General features: G+C 27.2%; 1 protein-coding gene across 5 annotated transcripts in view; it reads left to right on the top strand.

Moving 5' to 3' along the window:
* LOC145266903 (uncharacterized) overlaps window positions 1-21,171 on the top strand; it is a 216,837-nt gene that overhangs the window by 168,759 nt on the left and 26,907 nt on the right. For all 5 annotated transcript variants that reach the window (XM_080122684.1, XM_080122680.1, XM_080122682.1 and 2 more), the window contains 4 exons: window positions 60-206; window positions 746-886; window positions 17,446-17,577; window positions 19,882-20,010. In XM_080122684.1, the coding sequence (XP_079978810.1) occupies window positions 60-206; window positions 746-886; window positions 17,446-17,577; window positions 19,882-20,010 (549 nt within the window). The remainder of the gene's footprint in view (window positions 1-59; window positions 207-745; window positions 887-17,445; window positions 17,578-19,881; window positions 20,011-21,171) is intronic.

Below are 21,171 nucleotides of genomic sequence, written 5' to 3'. Positions count from 1 at the left end.
TTATTTTCCAATTTACTGATTGAATAATAATTATATACATGTTTCATTATCCATTGCAGGTGTCTTCTGCAACAGTACCTGTCCGGACGGGATATGGGGCCGAACTTGTAGTGAACTTTGCACCTGTAGCAATGGAGGTTCTTGTGATATGTACTCTGGTCGATGTCATTGCCAACCTGGATGGGTTGGCGAAAATTGTGATCAAGGTAATCAAATTTTTTTATTTGTTTAGATATGTCCTCGCATCAATATAAAACATTATGGCTGTCATTTTGTCATTTGTCATTTTTTGTTTCTAAATAGCATTTACATCAGTAAATGTGCACATTGAATGGACATATCTCCATAGATACGTCCAGATATCTCCATTGGGTTCTGCTCATCAGTTTTCTTTTTACGTTAGTTTAAAATAAAATGTTCGTCTGTTTGTCACTTGGACTGGCTTCAATTGGCAGTGTTTTACTAAATAAATTTTGTGTGACAAGATGGATATATAAATTTATTTACATGCAAATAAATACACATTGGTCTATATTATAGAGTGAAGGATTTTAATTTCACTTCAAAGTCGGATGCTGCGGTTCCTTAAAATGCTGTCCAATATCTAGGTTACTGGTTCGAACCCTGAACAAGTGCCAAGTTTTATCATCTGTTTTGCAGCTGCCATTTGACATTTTTATTGTTGTATTTATATATACATTTTTATAAATTAAAAATATTTATTTTATTGTTTGTAACTTAACAGAATGTACTCCGGGTCATTATGGCTTCTCGTGTCAGCAACAATGTCCAGCTTGCCCAGCTCATAATGGAGATGTCAGGTGTAACTTGCTTACCGGTTTATGTTCTTGCCCACCAGGTAAAATTGGATACCTTTGCGATAAAGGTGAGTAAAATATATACACAAATTATGTATCAAATCTTTAATCCTAATCTTTCTATATATAAATGCAAATGTTTGTGTGTATGTTGTTTATAAAAAGAAAGATTTGTGAATCTATTTAAAAACTAAAAGCGCATTTGTAAACGAAAAAAAAGAAAAAAGAAAAACTTTCTGGTTAAATAATGGAAGCGGTCTCAAACCTCTACGTTTTATCCTAAGCTATTGGGACAATTTCCCTTAAAACTTTATTTATATCCTATTTTTATGAAACTTAAATCATATATAAATTCTCTATAAAAGACAAAGAACGTGCTCCTTAATCTCTACGTGTTTCACAATGGATCAGATTTCTATGTGCCCTCTCTAAAGGAGATTCGGGAGTTAGTGTTCAGAATTCCCTTAAAACTTCAAATACGTACATCTGATTTAATGACATTTAAAACATTAATTCCGAAGGTTTTCCAAAATTTCATTTTTTTTCTCCCCCTCTCTCTCCCTCTCTCGTCGTTTTCATAGAAGGTGCTCAACTAAGCTCCAATCTTAAGACATTCACAGCAAGAATTCGTCTTACTATTACAATGGAAAATTATTTCAGTATCTTCATTCAAGTGCTTAACATCCGGTGTAGTTTCTATATAGATAACTTCTCTGTAAGAGTTTCTCACCTATCAAACGCATTACCGTGGCACTGCTTCCCTGTTGATTACAATTTGTTATCTTCAAATCAAGAATCAACTAGATCATCACATAAGTAATCAAACGAAATTCATATCTAATGCTCCCACAGACAATCATGTCGCCTCATTAATACTTGAGTGATTCTTAGCCTTGATAAGTTGTGATAAAAAATAATGTCAGTAATTTGATTTTGCATATTAAAATTATTATCATTTCTGATTAAAGAAAAAAATCGTCAACTATTGATCTTATTTTTAGTGGAGGAATTATTTCCAAATTCATTTCTCTAACTGTTTTTTCACCACCTTCACCTCAAGTGGTTTCCTTCAGAGGTTACGGAAAAAACATCTTTTTTATTCGCTAACTGTTGCATGATGGGACATATTTTTTATTTATATACGAATAAATACACATTGGTCTTTATTATTAAGTGGAGAGTATATCCCAATAATACTGTCAGTAGTTATTTTAACAAAGTATGCAAGCAGAATATTCTCGAATTGATATTCTTGAACGGAGGATATCATTCTGGCAAAAGTAAACAATTGACAACTTACAAAAATAGAATACAAAGGGAGATAAATGGGACAGAAAAATGTTATATAATCCGAGTAATGCATTTATTGTTAATTAATGCATGCAATGTATAAATGTGACAGAAAAATGTTATATAATCCGAGTAATGCATTTATTGTTAATTAATGCATGCAATGTATAAATGTGACAGAAAAATGTTATATAATCCGAGTAATGCATTTATTGTTAATTAATGCATGCAATGTATAAATGTGACAGAAAAATGTTATATAATCCGAGTAATGCATTTACTGTTAATTAATGCTTGCAGTTGCAATGTATAAATGAGACAGAAAAATGTTATATAATCCGAGTAATGCATTTATTGTTAATTAATGCATGCAATGTATAAATGTGACAGAAAAATGTTATATAATCCGAGTAATGCATTTACTGTTAATTAATGCATGCAATGTATAAATGAGACAGAAAAATGTTATATAATCCGAGTAATGCATTTACTGTTAGTTAATGCATGCAATGTATAAATGAGACAGAAAAATCTTATATAATCCGAGTAATGAATTTATTGTTAATTAATGCATGCAATGTATAAATGAGACAAAAAAATGTTATATAATCCGAGTAATGCATGTATTGTTAATTAATGCTTGCAATGTATAAATGAGACAGAAAAATGTTATATAATCCGAGTAATGCATTTATTGTTAATTAATGCATGCAATGTATAAATGTGACAGAAAAATGTTATATAATCCGAGTAATGCATTTATTGTTAATTAATGCATGCAATGTATAAATGTGACAGAAAAATGTTATATAATCCGAGTAATGCATTTATTGTTAATTAATGCATGCAATGTATAAATGTGACAGAAAAATGTTATATAATCCGAGTAATGCATTTACTGTTAATTAATGCTTGCAGTTGCAATGTATAAATGAGACAGAAAAATGTTATATAATCCGAGTAATGCATTTATTGTTAATTAATGCATGCAATGTATAAATGTGACAGAAAAATGTTATATAATCCGAGTAATGCATTTATTGTTAATTAATGCATGCAATGTATAAATGTGACAGAAAAATGTTATATAATCCGAGTAATGCATTTACTGTTAATTAATGCATGCAATGTATAAATGAGACAGAAAAATGTTATATAATCCGAGTAATGCATTTACTGTTAATTAATGCATGCAATGTATAAATGAGACAGAAAAATCTTATATAATCCGAGTAATGAATTTATTGTTAATTAATGCATGCAATGTATAAATGAGACAAAAAAATTTTATATAATCCGAGTAATGCATGTATTGTTAATTAATGCTTGCAATGTATAAATGAGACAGAAAAATGTTATATAATCCGAGCAATGCATTTATTGTTAATTAATGCATGCAATGTATAAATGAGACAGAAAAATCTTATATAATCCGAGTAATGCATTTATTGTTAATTAATGCATGCAATGTATAAATGAGACAGAAAAATCTTATATAATCCGAGTAATGCATTTATTGTTAATTAATGCATGCAATGTATAAATGAGACAGAAAAATGTTATATAATCCGAGTAATGCATTTATTGTTAATTAATGCATGCAATGTATAAATGAGACAGAAAAATGTTATATAATCCGAGTAATGCATTTATTGTTAATTAATGCATGCAATGTATAAATGAGACAGAAAAATGTTATATAATCCGAGTAATGCATTTATTGTTAATTAATGCATGCAATGTATAAATGAGACAGAAAAATCTTATATAATCCGAGTAATGAATTTATTGTTAATTAATGCATGCAATGTATAAATGAGACAGAAAAATCTTATATAATCCGAGTAATGAATTTATTGTTAATTAATGCATGCAATGTATAAATGAGACAGAAAAATGTTATATAATCCGAGTAATGCATTTATTGTTAATTAATGCATGCAATGTATAAATGTGACAGAAAAATGTTATATAATCCGAGTAATGCATTTATTGTTAATTAATGCATGCAATGTATAAATGAGACAGAAAAATGTTATATAATCCGAGTAATGCATTTATTGTTAATTAATGCATGCAATGTATAAATGAGACAGAAAAATCTTATATAATCCGAGTAATGCATTTATTGTAAATTAATGCATGCAATGTATAAATGAGACAGAAAAATGTTATATAATCCGAGTAATGAATTTATTGTTAATTAATGCTTGCAATGTATAAATGAGACAGAAAAATGTTATATAATCCGAGTAATGCATTTATTGTTAATTAATGCATGCAATGTATAAATGAGACAGAAAAATCTTATATAATCCGAGTAATGCATTTATTGTTAATTAATGCTTGCAATGTATAAATGAGACAGAAAAATCTTATATAATCCGAGTAATGCATTTATTGTAAATTAATGCATGCAATGTATAAATGAGACAGAAAAATCTTATATAATCCGAGTAATGCATTTATTGTTAATTAATGCATGCAATGTATAAATAAGACAGAAAAATGTTATATAATCCGAGTAATGCATTTATTGTTAATTAATGCATGCAATGTATAAATGAGACAGAAAAATCTTATATAATCCGAGTAATGCATTTATTGTTAATTAATGCATGCAATGTATAAATGAGACAGAAAAATCTTATATAATCCGAGTAATGCATTTATTGTTAATTAATGCATGCAATGTATAAATGAGACAGAAAAATGTTATATAATCCGAGTAATGCATTTATTGTTAATTAATGCATGCAATGTATAAATGAGACAGAAAAATGTTATATAATCCGAGTAATGCATTTATTGTTAATTAATGCATGCAATGTATAAATGAGACAGAAAAATGTTATATAATCCGAGTAATGCATTTATTGTTAATTAATGCATGCAATGTATAAATGAGACAGAAAAATGTTATATAATCCGAGTAATGCATTTATTGTTAATTAATGCTTGCAATGTATAAATGAGACAGAAAAATCTTATATAATCCGAGTAATGCATTTATTGTTAATTAATGCATGCAATGTATAAATGAGACAGAAAAATCATATATAATCCGAGTAATGCATTTATTGTTAATTAATGCATGCAATGTATAAATGAGACAGAAAAATGTTATATAATCCGAGTAATGAATTTATTGTTAATTAATGCTTGCAATGTATAAATGAGACAGAAAAATGTTATATAATCCGAGTAATGCATTTATTGTTAATTAATGCATGCAATGTATAAATGAGACAGAAAAATCTTATATAATCCGAGTAATGCATTTATTGTTAATTAATGCATGCAATGTATAAATGAGACAGAAAAATCATATATAATCCGAGTAATGCATTTATTGTTAATTAATGCATGCAATGTATAAATGAGACAGAAAAATGTTATATAATCCGAGTAATGCATTTATTGTTAATTAATGCATGCAATGTATAAATGAGACAGAAAAATGTTATATAATCAGAGTAATGCATTTATTGTTAATTAATGCATGCAATGTATAAATGAGACAGAAAAATCTTATATAATCCGAGTAATGCATTTATTGTTAATTAATGCATGCAATGTATAAATGAGACAGAAAAATCATATATAATCCGAGTAATGCATTTATTGTTAATTAATGCATGCAATGTATAAATGAGACAGAAAAATGTTATATAATCCGAGTAATGCATTTATTGTTAATTAATGCATGCAATGTATAAATGAGACAGAAAAATGTTATATAATCCGAGTAATGCATTTATTGTTAATTAATGCATGCAATGTATAAATGAGACAGAAAAATGTTATATAATCCGAGTAATGCATTTATTGTTAATTAATGCATGCAATGTATAAATGAGACAGAAAAATCTTATATAATCCGAGTAATGCATTTATTGTTAATTAATGCATGCAATGTATAAATGAGACAGAAAAATGTTATATAATCCGAGTAATGCATTTATTGTTAATTAATGCATGCAATGTATAAATGAGACAGAAAAATCTTATATAATCCGAGTAATGCATTTATTGTTAATTAATGCATGCAATGTATAAATGAGACAGAAAAATGTTATATAATCCGAGTAATGCATTTATTGTTTACTAATGCTTGCAATGTATAAATGAGACAGAAAAATGTTATATAATCCGAGTAATGCATTTACTGTTAATTAATGCTTGCAGTTGCAATGTATAAATGAGACAGAAAAATCTGATATAATCCGAGTAATGAATTTATTGTTAATTAATGCATGCAATGTATAAATGAGACAGAAAAATCTTATATAATCCGAGTAATGAATTTATTGTTAATTAATGCATGCAATGTATAAATGAGACAGAAAAATGTTATATAATCCGAGTAATGCATTTATTGTTAATTAATGCATGCAATGTATAAATGTGACAGAAAAATGTTATATAATCCGAGTAATGCATTTATTGTTAATTAATGCATGCAATGTATAAATGAGACAGAAAAATCTTATATAATCCGAGTAATGCATTTATTGTTAATTAATGCATGCAATGTATAAATGAGACAGAAAAATCTTATATAATCCGAGTAATGCATTTATTGTAAATTAATGCATGCAATGTATAAATGAGACAGAAAAATGTTATATAATCCGAGTAATGATATTATTGTTAAGTAATGCTTGCAATGTATAAATGAGACAGAAAAATCTTATATAATCCGAGTAATGCATTTACTGTTAATTAATGCATGCAATGTATAAATGAGACAGAAAAATCTTATATAATCCGAGTAATGCATTTATTGTTAATTAATGCATGCAATGTATAAATGAGACAGAAAAATCTTATATAATCCGAGTAATGCATTTACTGTTAGTTAATGCATGCAATGTATAAATGAGACAGAAAAATATTATATAATCCGAGTAATGCATTTACTGTTAATTAATGCATGCAATGTATAAATGAGACAGAAAAATATTATATAATCCGAGTAATGCATTTATTGTTAATTAATGCATGCAATGTATAAATGAGACAGAAAAATCATATATAATCCGAGTAATGCATTTATTGTTAATTAATGCATGCAATGTATAAATGAGACAGAAAAATGTTATATAATCCGAGTAATGCATTTACTGTTTATTAATGCTTGCAATGTATAAATAAGACAGAAAAATCTTATATAATCCGAGTAATGCATTTATTGTTAATTAATGCATGCAATGTATAAATGAGACAGAAAAATCTTATATAATCCGAGTAATGCATTTATTGTTAATTAATGCATGCAATGCATAAATAAAACAGAAAAATCTTATATAATCCGAGTAATGCATTTATTGTTAATTAATGCATGCAATGTATAAATGAGACAGAAAAATCTTATATAATCCGAGTAATGCATTTATTGTTAATTAATGCATGCAATGTATAAATGAGACAGAAAAATGTTATATAATCCGAGTAATGCATTTATTGTTAATTAATGCATGCAATGTATAAATGAGACAGAAAAATGTTATATAATCCGAGTAATGCATTTACTGTTAGTTAATGCATGCAATGTATAAATGAGACAGAAAAATCTTATATAATCCGAGTAATGAATTTATTGTTAATTAATGCATGCAATGTATAAATGAGACAAAAAAATGTTATATAATCCGAGTAATGCATGTATTGTTAATTAATGCTTGCAATGTATAAATGAGACAGAAAAATGTTATATAATCCGAGTAATGCATTTATTGTTAATTAATGCATGCAATGTATAAATGTGACAGAAAAATGTTATATAATCCGAGTAATGCATTTATTGTTAATTAATGCATGCAATGTATAAATGTGACAGAAAAATGTTATATAATCCGAGTAATGCATTTATTGTTAATTAATGCATGCAATGTATAAATGTGACAGAAAAATGTTATATAATCCGAGTAATGCATTTACTGTTAATTAATGCTTGCAGTTGCAATGTATAAATGAGACAGAAAAATGTTATATAATCCGAGTAATGCATTTATTGTTAATTAATGCATGCAATGTATAAATGTGACAGAAAAATGTTATATAATCGGAGTAATGCATTTATTGTTAATTAATGCATGCAATGTATAAATGTGACAGAAAAATGTTATATAATCCGAGTAATGCATTTACTGTTAATTAATGCATGCAATGTATAAATGAGACAGAAAAATGTTATATAATCCGAGTAATGCATTTACTGTTAATTAATGCATGCAATGTATAAATGAGACAGAAAAATCTTATATAATCCGAGTAATGAATTTATTGTTAATTAATGCATGCAATGTATAAATGAGACAAAAAAATGTTATATAATCCGAGTAATGCATGTATTGTTAATTAATGCTTGCAATGTATAAATGAGACAGAAAAATGTTATATAATCCGAGCAATGCATTTATTGTTAATTAATGCATGCAATGTATAAATGAGACAGAAAAATCTTATATAATCCGAGTAATGCATTTATTGTTAATTAATGCATGCAATGTATAAATGAGACAGAAAAATCTTATATAATCCGAGTAATGCATTTATTGTTAATTAATGCATGCAATGTATAAATGAGACAGAAAAATCTTATATAATCCGAGTAATGCATTTATTGTTAATTAATGCATGCAATGTATAAATGAGACAGAAAAATGTTATATAATCCGAGTAATGCATTTATTGTTAATTAATGCATGCAATGTATAAATGAGACAGAAAAATGTTATATAATCCGAGTAATGCATTTATTGTTAATTAATGCATGCAATGTATAAATGAGACAGAAAAATCTTATATAATCCGAGTAATGAATTTATTGTTAATTAATGCATGCAATGTATAAATGAGACAGAAAAATCTTATATAATCCGAATAATGAATTTATTGTTAATTAATGCATGCAATGTATAAATGAGACAGAAAAATGTTATATAATCCGAGTAATGCATTTATTGTTAATTAATGCATGCAATGTATAAATGTGACAGAAAAATGTTATATAATCCGAGTAATGCATTTATTGTTAATTAATGCATGCAATGTATAAATGAGACAGAAAAATCTTATATAATCCGAGTAATGCATTTATTGTTAATTAATGCATGCAATGTATAAATGAGACAGAAAAATCTTATATAATCCGAGTAATGCATTTATTGTAAATTAATGCATGCAATGTATAAATGAGACAGAAAAATGTTATATAATCCGAGTAATGAATTTATTGTTAATTAATGCTTGCAATGTATAAATGAGACAGAAAAATGTTATATAATCCGAGTAATGCATTTATTGTTAATTAATGCATGCAATGTATAAATGAGACAGAAAAATCTTATATAATCCGAGTAATGCATTTATTGTTAATTAATGCTTGCAATGTATAAATGAGACAGAAAAATCTTATATAATCCGAGTAATGCATTTATTGTAAATTAATGCATGCAATGTATAAATGAGACAGAAAAATCTTATATAATCCGAGTAATGCATTTATTGTTAATTAATGCATGCAATGTATAAATAAGACAGAAAAATGTTATATAATCCGAGTAATGCATTTATTGTTAATTAATGCATGCAATGTATAAATGAGACAGAAAAATCTTATATAATCCGAGTAATGCATTTATTGTTAATTAATGCATGCAATGTATAAATGAGACAGAAAAATCTTATATAATCCGAGTAATGCATTTATTGTTAATTAATGCATGCAATGTATAAATGAGACAGAAAAATGTTATATAATCCGAGTAATGCATTTATTGTTAATTAATGCATGCAATGTATAAATGAGACAGAAAAATGTTATATAATCCGAGTAATGCATTTATTGTTAATTAATGCATGCAATGTATAAATGAGACAGAAAAATGTTATATAATCCGAGTAATGCATTTATTGTTAATTAATGCATGCAATGTATAAATGAGACAGAAAAATGTTATATAATCCGAGTAATGCATTTATTGTTAATTAATGCTTGCAATGTATAAATGAGACAGAAAAATCTTATATAATCCGAGTAATGCATTTATTGTTAATTAATGCATGCAATGTATAAATGAGACAGAAAAATCATATATAATCCGAGTAATGCATTTATTGTTAATTAATGCATGCAATGTATAAATGAGACAGAAAAATGTTATATAATCCGAGTAATGAATTTATTGTTAATTAATGCTTGCAATGTATAAATGAGACAGAAAAATGTTATATAATCCGAGTAATGCATTTATTGTTAATTAATGCATGCAATGTATAAATGAGACAGAAAAATCTTATATAATCCGAGTAATGCATTTATTGTTAATTAATGCATGCAATGTATAAATGAGACAGAAAAATCATATATAATCCGAGTAATGCATTTATTGTTAATTAATGCATGCAATGTATAAATGAGACAGAAAAATGTTATATAATCCGAGTAATGCATTTATTGTTAATTAATGCATGCAATGTATAAATGAGACAGAAAAATGTTATATAATCCGAGTAATGCATTTATTGTTAATTAATGCATGCAATGTATAAATGAGACAGAAAAATCTTATATAATCCGAGTAATGCATTTATTGTTAATTAATGCATGCAATGTATAAATGAGACAGAAAAATCATATATAATCCGAGTAATGCATTTATTGTAAATTAATGCATGCAATGTATAAATGAGACAGAAAAATGTTATATAATCCGAGTAATGCATTTATTGTTAATTAATGCATGCAATGTATAAATGAGACAGAAAAATGTTATATAATCCGAGTAATGCATTTATTGTTAATTAATGCATGCAATGTATAAATGAGACAGAAAAATCTTATATAATCCGAGTAATGCATTTATTGTTAATTAATGCATGCAATGTATAAATGAGACAGAAAAATCATATATAATCCGAGTAATGCATTTATTGTTAATTAATGCATGCAATGTATAAATGAGACAGAAAAATGTTATATAATCCGAGTAATGCATTTATTGTTAATTAATGCATGCAATGTATAAATGAGACAGAAAAATGTTATATAATCCGAGTAATGCATTTATTGTTAATTAATGCATGCAATGTATAAATGAGACAGAAAAATGTTATATAATCCGAGTAATGCATTTATTGTTAATTAATGCATGCAATGTATAAATGAGACAGAAAAATCTTATATAATCCGAGTAATGCATTTATTGTTAATTAATGCATGCAATGTATAAATGAGACAGAAAAATGTTATATAATCCGAGTAATGCATTTATTGTTAATTAATGCATGCAATGTATAAATGAGACAGAAAAATCTTATATAATCCGAGTAATGCATTTATTGTTAATTAATGCATGCAATGTATAAATGAGACAGAAAAATGTTATATAATCCGAGTAATGCATTTATTGTTTATTAATGCTTGCAATGTATAAATGAGACAGAAAAATGTTATATAATCCGAGTAATGCATTTACTGTTAATTAATGCTTGCAGTTGCAATGTATAAATGAGACAGAAAAATCTGATATAATCCGAGTAATGAATTTATTGTTAATTAATGCATGCAATGTATAAATGAGACAGAAAAATCTTATATAATCCGAGTAATGAATTTATTGTTAATTAATGCATGCAATGTATAAATGAGACAGAAAAATGTTATATAATCCGAGTAATGCATTTATTGTTAATTAATGCATGCAATGTATAAATGTGACAGAAAAATGTTATATAATCCGAGTAATGCATTTATTGTTAATTAATGCATGCAATGTATAAATGAGACAGAAAAATCTTATATAATCCGAGTAATGCATTTATTGTTAATTAATGCATGCAATGTATAAATGAGACAGAAAAATCTTATATAATCCGAGTAATGCATTTATTGTAAATTAATGCATGCAATGTATAAATGAGACAGAAAAATGTTATATAATCCGAGTAATGAATTTATTGTTAATTAATGCTTGCAATGTATAAATGAGACAGAAAAATCTTATATAATCCGAGTAATGCATTTACTGTTAATTAATGCATGCAATGTATAAATGAGACAGAAAAATCTTATATAATCCGAGTAATGCATTTATTGTTAATTAATGCATGCAATGTATAAATGAGACAGAAAAATCTTATATAATCCGAGTAATGCATTTACTGTTAGTTAATGCATGCAATGTATAAATGAGACAGAAAAATATTATATAATCCGAGTAATGCATTTACTGTTAATTAATGCATGCAATGTATAAATGAGACAGAAAAATATTATATAATCCGAGTAATGCATTTATTGTTAATTAATGCATGCAATGTATAAATGAGACAGAAAAATCATATATAATCCGAGTAATGCATTTATTGTTAATTAATGCATGCAATGTATAAATGAGACAGAAAAATGTTATATAATCCGAGTAATGCATTTACTGTTTATTAATGCTTGCAATGTATAAATAAGACAGAAAAATCTTATATAATCCGAGTAATGCATTTATTGTTAATTAATGCATGCAATGTATAAATGAGACAGAAAAATGTTATATAATCCGAGTAATGCATTTATTGTTAATTAATGCATGCAATGCATAAATAAAACAGAAAAATCTTATATAATCCGAGTAATGCATTTATTGTTAATTAATGCATGCAATGTATAAATGAGACAGAAAAATCTTATATAATCCGAGTAATGCATTTATTGTTAATTAATGCATGCAATGTATAAATGAGACAGAAAAATCTTATATAATCCGAGTAATGCATTTATTGTTAATTAATGCATGCAATGTATAAATGAGACAGAAAAATTTTATATAATCCGAGTAATGCATTTATTGTTAATTAATGCATGCAATGTATAAATGAGACAGAAAAATCTTATATAATCCGAGTAATGCATTTATTGTTAATTAATGCATGCAATGTATAAATGAGACAGAAAAATATTATATAATCCGAGTAATGCATTTATTGTTAATTAATGCATGCAATGTATAAATGAGACAGAAATATCTTATATAATCCGAGTAATGCATTTATTGTAAATTAATGCATGCAATGTATAAATGAGACAGAAAAATATTATATAATCCGAGTAATGCATTTATTGTTAATTAATGCATGCAATGTATAAATGAGACAGAAAAATCTTATATAATCCGAGTAATGCATTTATTGTTAATTAATGCATGCAATGTATAAATGAGACAGAAAAATCTTATATAATCCGAGTAATGCATTTATTGTTAATTAATGCATGCAATGTATAAATGAGACAGAAAAATATTATATAATCCGAGTAATGCATTTATTGTTAATTAATGCATGCAATGTATAAATGAGACAGAAAAATATTATATAATCCGAGTAATGCATTTATTGTTAATTAATGCATGCAATGTATAAATGAGACAGAAAAATTTTATATAATCCAAGTAATGCATTTATTGTTAATTAATGCATGCAATGTATAAATGAGACAGAAAAATGTTATATAATCCGAGTAATGCATTTACTGTTAATTAATGCATGCAATGTATAAATGAGACAGAAAAATCTTATATAATCCGAGTAATGCATTTATTGTAAATTAATGCATGCAATGTATAAATGAGACAGAAAAATGTTATATAATCCGAGTAATGCATTTATTGTAAATTAATGCATGCAATGTATAAATGAGACAGAAAAATGTTATATAATCCGAGTAATGCATTTATTGTTAATTAATGCATGCAATGTATAAATGAGACAGAAAAATCTTATATAATCCGAGTAATGCATTTATTGTTAATTAATGCATGCAATGTATAAATGAGACAGAAAAATCTTATATAATCCGAGTAATGCATTTATTGTTAATTAATGCATGCAATGTATAAATGAGACAGAAAAATGTTATATAATCCGAGTAATGCATTTATTGTAAATTAATGCATGCAATGTATAAATGAGACAGAAAAATATTATATAATCCGAGTAATGCATTTACTGTTAATTAATGCATGCAATGTATAAATGAGACAGAAAAATATTATATAATCCGAGTAATGCATTTATTGTTAATTAATGCATGCAATGTATAAATGAGACAGAAAAATATTATATAATCCGAGTAATGCATTTATTGTTAATTAATGCATGCAATGTATAAATGAGACAGAAAAATCTTATATAATCCGAGTAATGCATTTACTGTTAATTAATGCATGCAATGTATAAATGAGAGAGAAAAATATTATATAATCCGAGTAATGCATTTATTGTAAATTAATGCATGCAATGTATAAATGAGACAGAAAAATCTTATATAATCCGAGTAATGCATTTATTGTAAATTAATGCATGCAATGTATAAATGAGACAGAAAAATCTTATATAATCCGAGTAATGCATTTATTGTTAATTAATGCATGCAATGTATAAATGAGACAGAAAAATGTTATATAATCCGAGTAATGCATTTACTGTTAATTAATGCATGCAATGTATAAATGAGACAGAAAAATCTTATATAATCCGAGTAATGCATTTATTGTAAATTAATGCATGCAATGTATAAATGAGACAGAAAAATGTTATATAATCCGAGTAATGCATTTATTGTAAATTAATGCATGCAATGTATAAATGAGACAGAAAAATGTTATATAATCCAAGTAATGCATTTATTGTTAATTAATGCATGCAATGTATAAATGAGACAGAAAAATCTTATATAATCCGAGTAATGCATTTATTGTTAATTAATGCATGCAATGTATAAATGAGACAGAAAAATGTTATATAATCCGAGTAATGCATTTATTGTAAATTAATGCATGCAATGTATAAATGAGACAGGAAAATGTTATATAATCCGAGTAATGCATTTATTGTTAATTAATGCATGCAATGTATAAATGAGACAGAAAAATGTTATATAATCCGAGTAATGCATTTATTGTTAATTAATGCATGCAATGTATAAATGAGACAGAAAAATGTTATATAATCCGAGTAATGCATTTATTGTTAATTAATGCATGCAATGTATAAATGAGACAGAAAAATCTTATATAATCCGAGTAATGCATTTATTGTAAATTAATGCATGCAATGTATAAATGAGACAGAAAAATGTTATATAATCCGAGTAATGCATTTATTGTTAATTAATTCATGCAATGTATAAATGAGACAGAAAAATGTTATATAATCCGAGTAATGCATTTATTGTTAATTAATGCATGCAATGTATAAATGAGACAGAAAAATATTATATAATCCGAGTAATGCATTTATTGTTAATTAATGCATGCAATGTATAAATGAGACAGAAAAATGTTATATAATCCGAGTAATGCATTTATTGTTAATTAATGCATGCAATGTATAAATGAGACAGAAAAATGTTATATAATCCGAGTAATGCATTTACTGTTAATTAATGCATGCAATGTATAAATGAGACAGAAAAATCTTATATAATCCGAGTAATGCATTTATTGTTAATTAATGCATGCAATGTATAAATGAGACAGAAAAATGTTATATAATCCGAGTAATGCATTTATTGTTAATTAATGCATGCAATGTATAAATGAGACAGAAAAATATTATATAATCCGAGTAATGCATTTATTGTTAATTAATGCATGCAATATATAAATGAGACAGAAAAATATTATATAATCCGAGTAATGCATTTATTGTAAATTAATGCATGCAATGTATAAATGAGACAGAAAAATGTTATATAATCCGAGTAATGCATTTATTGTTAATTAATGCATGCAATGTATAAATGAGACAGAAAAATTTTATATAATCCGAGTAATGCATGTATTGTTAATTAATGCATGCAATGTATAAATGAGATAGAAAAATCTTATATAATCCGAGTAATGCATTTATTGTTAATTAATGCATGCAATGTATAAATGAGACAGAAAAATCTTATATAATTCGAGTAATGCATTTATTGTTAATTAATGCTTGCAATGTATAAAAACGTCAAATTAAAAAAAAGAAGAAAACTCTTCAAACTTTTCGAGATAATTTACGTATCAAATTAAAATCAAGAAATGCAATATGGTCATCACATATTTAGGACTCTTGGTTGAATTTGAATGTTCAAATAACGCCACCAATTCTCCATTCGATTTAAATCTGTACATTGACTTGGCCATTTCACAATTTAAAAATTATTTTCATTTTTAGTCATTATTTCATAGATTTTGTACAAAAGAGCTTTATCATGTTGGAAAATATAATCATGCAGAACTCTAAAATCGTCAACCAAAATCATTAAATTAGAGTTTTTGGTTTTCAATGGCATTTTAAGACAAAAAGATAGAAAAGCACAAATATATAAAACGGTATGAATTTTATATAAATTATTGTAATGAAGTATAAATACAATAATGCATATTAAATAAATAATTTGTAAAACTGAAATAAGTTCGGCAAATGGAGTTTGTTGATGAGAAAGAGGTGTTGTTGTTGTTGCTGTTGTTTATGTTATTGTTTTTGTTGTTGTTTCTATTGTTGTTATTATCGTTCATATTATTTTTGTTGTTAGGGGTGTTATTATTGTTTATGTTATTGTTTTTGTTGTTGTTTCTATTGTTGTTTGTTATTGTGGTTGTTGTTGTTTCTATTGTTGTTTATGTTATTGTGGTTGTTGTTGTTTCTATTGTTGTTATTATCGTTCATGTTATTTTTGTTGCTATTATTGTTTATGTTATTGTTGTTGTTTTTGCTAGTGTTGTTTGTGTTGTTATTGTTGTTTCTATTTTTGTTATTGTTGTTTGTGTTATTGTTATTATTGTTTTTTATGTTATTGTTGTTATGGTTGTTGTTGTTATTGATGTTTCTATTGTTGTTATTATTGTTTATGTTATTGTTGTTTGTGTTATTGTTGTTTGTGTTGTTGTTATTTTTGTTTCTATTGTTGTTTATGTTATCGTTGTTCTTTATGTTATTGTTGTTGCTATTATTGTTTATGTTATTGTTGTTGTTTTTGCTAGTGTTGTTTGTGTTGTTATTGTTGTTTCTATTTTTGTTATTGTTGTTTGTGTTATTGTTGTTATTGTTTTTTATGTTATTGTTGTTATGGTTGTTGTTGTTATTGATGTTTCTATTGTTGTTATTATTGTTTATGTTATTGTTGTTTGTGTTATTGTTGTTTGTGTTGTTGTTATTTTTGTTTCTATTGTTGTTTATGTTATCGTTGTTCTTTATGTTATTGTTGTAGTTGTTGTTGTGTTGCTATTGTTGTTTGTGCTGTAGTTATTGTTGTTTCTATTGTTATAATTGTTATTCATGTTATTCTTTTTAGAATGTCCTAATGGAACCTATGGAATGCGATGCCAGGAGAAATGTCAGACATGTTACAATGGAGCCAAATGTGATAGTGTCAGTGGGTTTTGCAAATGTTTACCTGGATGGATGGGCGAACAATGTAGAATTGGTAAGAAGCTGCAAATATTTGTATGTTGTATTTTTCTGTTTCGTCATCTTCTACTTTTTCTACAACGGCAGTCGACACCAAAATGAACAATGTGCAGGGATCTGCCTGATTGAGAAACCAAGACTCTGTACACTCAGAAATCCTCAGTATTATATGCCCCCGAGGCCCTCGCCTATGCATATTAGTACGGGTTTCACTTTCGATCCAGTTATGCATCCGCAGTGCCATTTCTGTGTCTGATGCCATGACGTTCGTTATGCACTGTCTACAATTTGCTTTTTAGAAAAAGATACCCTTTACATGAGTCCACATGCTTGTTTTTCTTTTGTTTTGGCTCCGCTGTTGCTGCTTATTTTGGTTCTGGTCATCTAGAATGGTGGTGAATATTCTTCATGGCCTGACCTTGATCATCAATTATTAAACGCGAAAACAATTGTACAAAATAGGCTTTATTATATTTATATAAAAATACGTGATATTTTATCAATTGATATTTTACTTTCTAATCGCATATCTTTTCAAATAACTATGTTTATTAAAGTTAATATGTTGTATATTTTGTCAAACTGTTTAGATACTTAAAAAATGTATTTATTTACAGAAGCACGAAAAGAAAACACTGACTTTTTTTTTTTTACAGTTTTAGCAGTTTTAAAAAAATTAATGTGCAACAGAAAATAGTTTAATAGTTTAAAATGTGAATATTCATATATGTTAAAAAACATTAAGTTTAAACAACATAATAAGTACGAATCCAGAAGATGATAATGCCGAAACATTTACTTTTTTAATCGGCGACGATCGGAATAGATTGTACAGATTTAAATAAAGTATATTTAAATAATTTATATTTAATGAAGTACATTTAAAAAAATGTACTTTATTAAATATAAATTATTTAAATATAATTAACTATATTTGAAACAACAAAAAAAACAAAACGTATGTTTGAAAAAATATATTGACAAAAATATCTTACTATTTTGTCCAAAGATATCAGTAAGCAGTTTTTAAGAATAGCGAAAGTATTGTATCTAGTTTGTGTTTCCATACCTCAATTGACAGACCTGCCGGCGTGTTTGAAAGTTAGAGTCTGGTTTTATGCAAAATTACTGATTTTTACACCGATTACCTACGCTAGTTTTAACATAAATTTCATTACATAGAGAAACAATTATTTGTTATATAATTGGGTTTGCACCAATTTTTGAATTCTGTGGAGTATCTTATTTAATTTTCTTTTTTGAACTGACTCTCAAGATTGCGCACACGTTAACTTTTTGGGGTATTAGGTCCACTTCTAAAAATTTTTTTAGAATGACGGCTATGCTGATCAAGAAAATCTCATTCAAAATTTGCGGAGATAAATAGAGATATAAAGACCTGTATTATGCACTGTAATGCAATTGCTGGCAGGTTTGTATGCACGCGCGATAAACAAATCTATTTCTCTCCTACCGACACAACCACCCTAATTATTTTTCATTTAGCATTTGCGGGTTGGTATATTGACAACGATTATCATGATGAAATTTCGTGGAATTATCCTTCCAGAGGTGGGGGGGGGGATTGTTGTCTACTCCGAAAGCCGTTTTTTTTTGTATGGAGATGTCGGGAACGTCTATTACGAACGCCGTTCTGAATATGGGGAGTTTGGGAGGTCTATTCTAAACGCCGTTCTTAACATGATAATACTCAAAGAAGTGAAGTGAAGAAAGTCGTAATTGCTAGGACTGTTACCACTGATTTCGATCACTCTAAACAGTGAAATAGAGTGAGAATCCCTAACTTCTAAAACTTCTGATTTTACTTTCCATTATTATTCTAATTGGCCATTTTTCGTAACTTTATTAATTCATACTGATTTACGCATTCCCTTGCTTTTTTTTTTAATTTCAAAAGTATCTGCATGTTATCGTCCAAAACCAGCAATAATCGCCAGTGAAAGACAGATTATTTAATGTCGGCCACAGCCGCCAGTATCCGCAATTGTTCAGGGACGGCAGTGTCCACCACCAACAACCGTAGTTTACTTTTTTGCGAGAGGATGGAGCAAGCTTCCACCAGGCAACGCCGGTTAACGGGTCCTGCTAGTTTAGTATGAACTTGAAGTTAATCAATATTCATCATATAATCAAATAATCTTAAATAATATATATAAACAGTTTTTAAATCACAACACTGAAAGGAGAAATATGTACAAGAACATTATTATTATTATTATTATTATTATTATTATTATTATTATTATTGTTGTTGTTGTTGTTGTTATTGTTTTCATTATTGTTAATGTTTCCGTTGTAGAATGTCCACTTGATTATTATGGTGAAGAATGTAAATTTAAGTGCCAATGCAGCAATGGTGGGAAATGTCGGTCATCCGATGGAACGTGTCAATGTATGCCTGGATACACTGGACTTCATTGCAAAGAAAGTAAATAGCTCAGTTTTTTTAACCTAATTATTATTTGCCATTGCAGGTTTAGCAAGTTCCAGAGCAACAATTCCTCAGACGAAGCTATATAGCCACCTGAATATTTTTGTACTCGTGAGATATTTTGTCCACATTTAATCTAAATATTTCAAATTCTTTAAAAAGGCAAGAATACCTTTTTTTTTTTGATTACCAATAACAAATATTCTTTAAGAAATGTATTATTTAATAGTATGGTTATTCGCTCAGGAGCGTAGACAACAAAATAGATGAGAATAAAAAGTGTTTGAAAGTGTCTTTCTTTTTAAATTTCTTTTTCTCTGGCTCTCTCTATCTCTTTACCCTCTCTCAACTCCCTCACTCCTCTACCCCTTCCCTATCTTTCTCTATCAATCCCCTCTCTGTATTCCAGTCTACCTCTCGATTATCCTTGCAACTGGAAACTTTATTGACAACTTACTACATAATAACATTAAAAACTCGCTCTGAATGTTGATCCCTTGACAATTGTTTTTTTTTTACCCCCTAACGAAGAAGTCAAAAACAAGGTCAGGTGGGGTTTTGAAAAGCGAGCACACTAGCCAGCATTCTGGCCTATCTACTAGTCATTCCCTTATAGGGGAGCTTCAATCTCTTCTCAAAGAGAAAAGGTAAAAGTGAACCTCTCATGACTAAACAGAATTATATCTCAGCCTAGAAGAAGCAAAGCCACCATCAAATTGTTGCGTGACTATTATGGACTATACCAGCTTAAACAGTTTAAGCTAATTTCAGTTTTGTTAATCCCCAAAGAAATGAATATTTTCTTCGTGGTTGAAAAGGAATACATCAGCTTCGTGTGTATGACTTTTAGCCAAAACGCAAATACAGACACGAACTTTTATGTTATAAAAGATTTGAAAATAAATTAGTAGACGTTTCTTTTCTCTAAAACAAACTGTTTGTGTTATCTCTATTATTATATAAAAGTCACTTTGCGTGTGTATGTGTGTGTGTGTGGGGGGGGTTCCTTCCTCATAGGTTCAGAAACGGCTGAGCCTATCTTTTGCAAATTTCACGCAAATGTAATTTATATGTCTGGCAGTGTTCTTAGATATATTTTGTACATAAATTCATCCGATATACATCGAAAATCGAAAAAATACGATCATAAAAATAGCC

This window comes from Euprymna scolopes, chromosome 42 (genome assembly GCF_053919585.1).
Source record: "Euprymna scolopes isolate OS-2025 chromosome 42, ASM5391958v1, whole genome shotgun sequence".
Taxonomy (NCBI): Eukaryota; Metazoa; Mollusca; class Cephalopoda; order Sepiida; family Sepiolidae; genus Euprymna; species Euprymna scolopes.
Note: the sequence above shows the minus strand (reverse complement) of the source record. Positions and strands in the feature narration are given on the sequence as shown.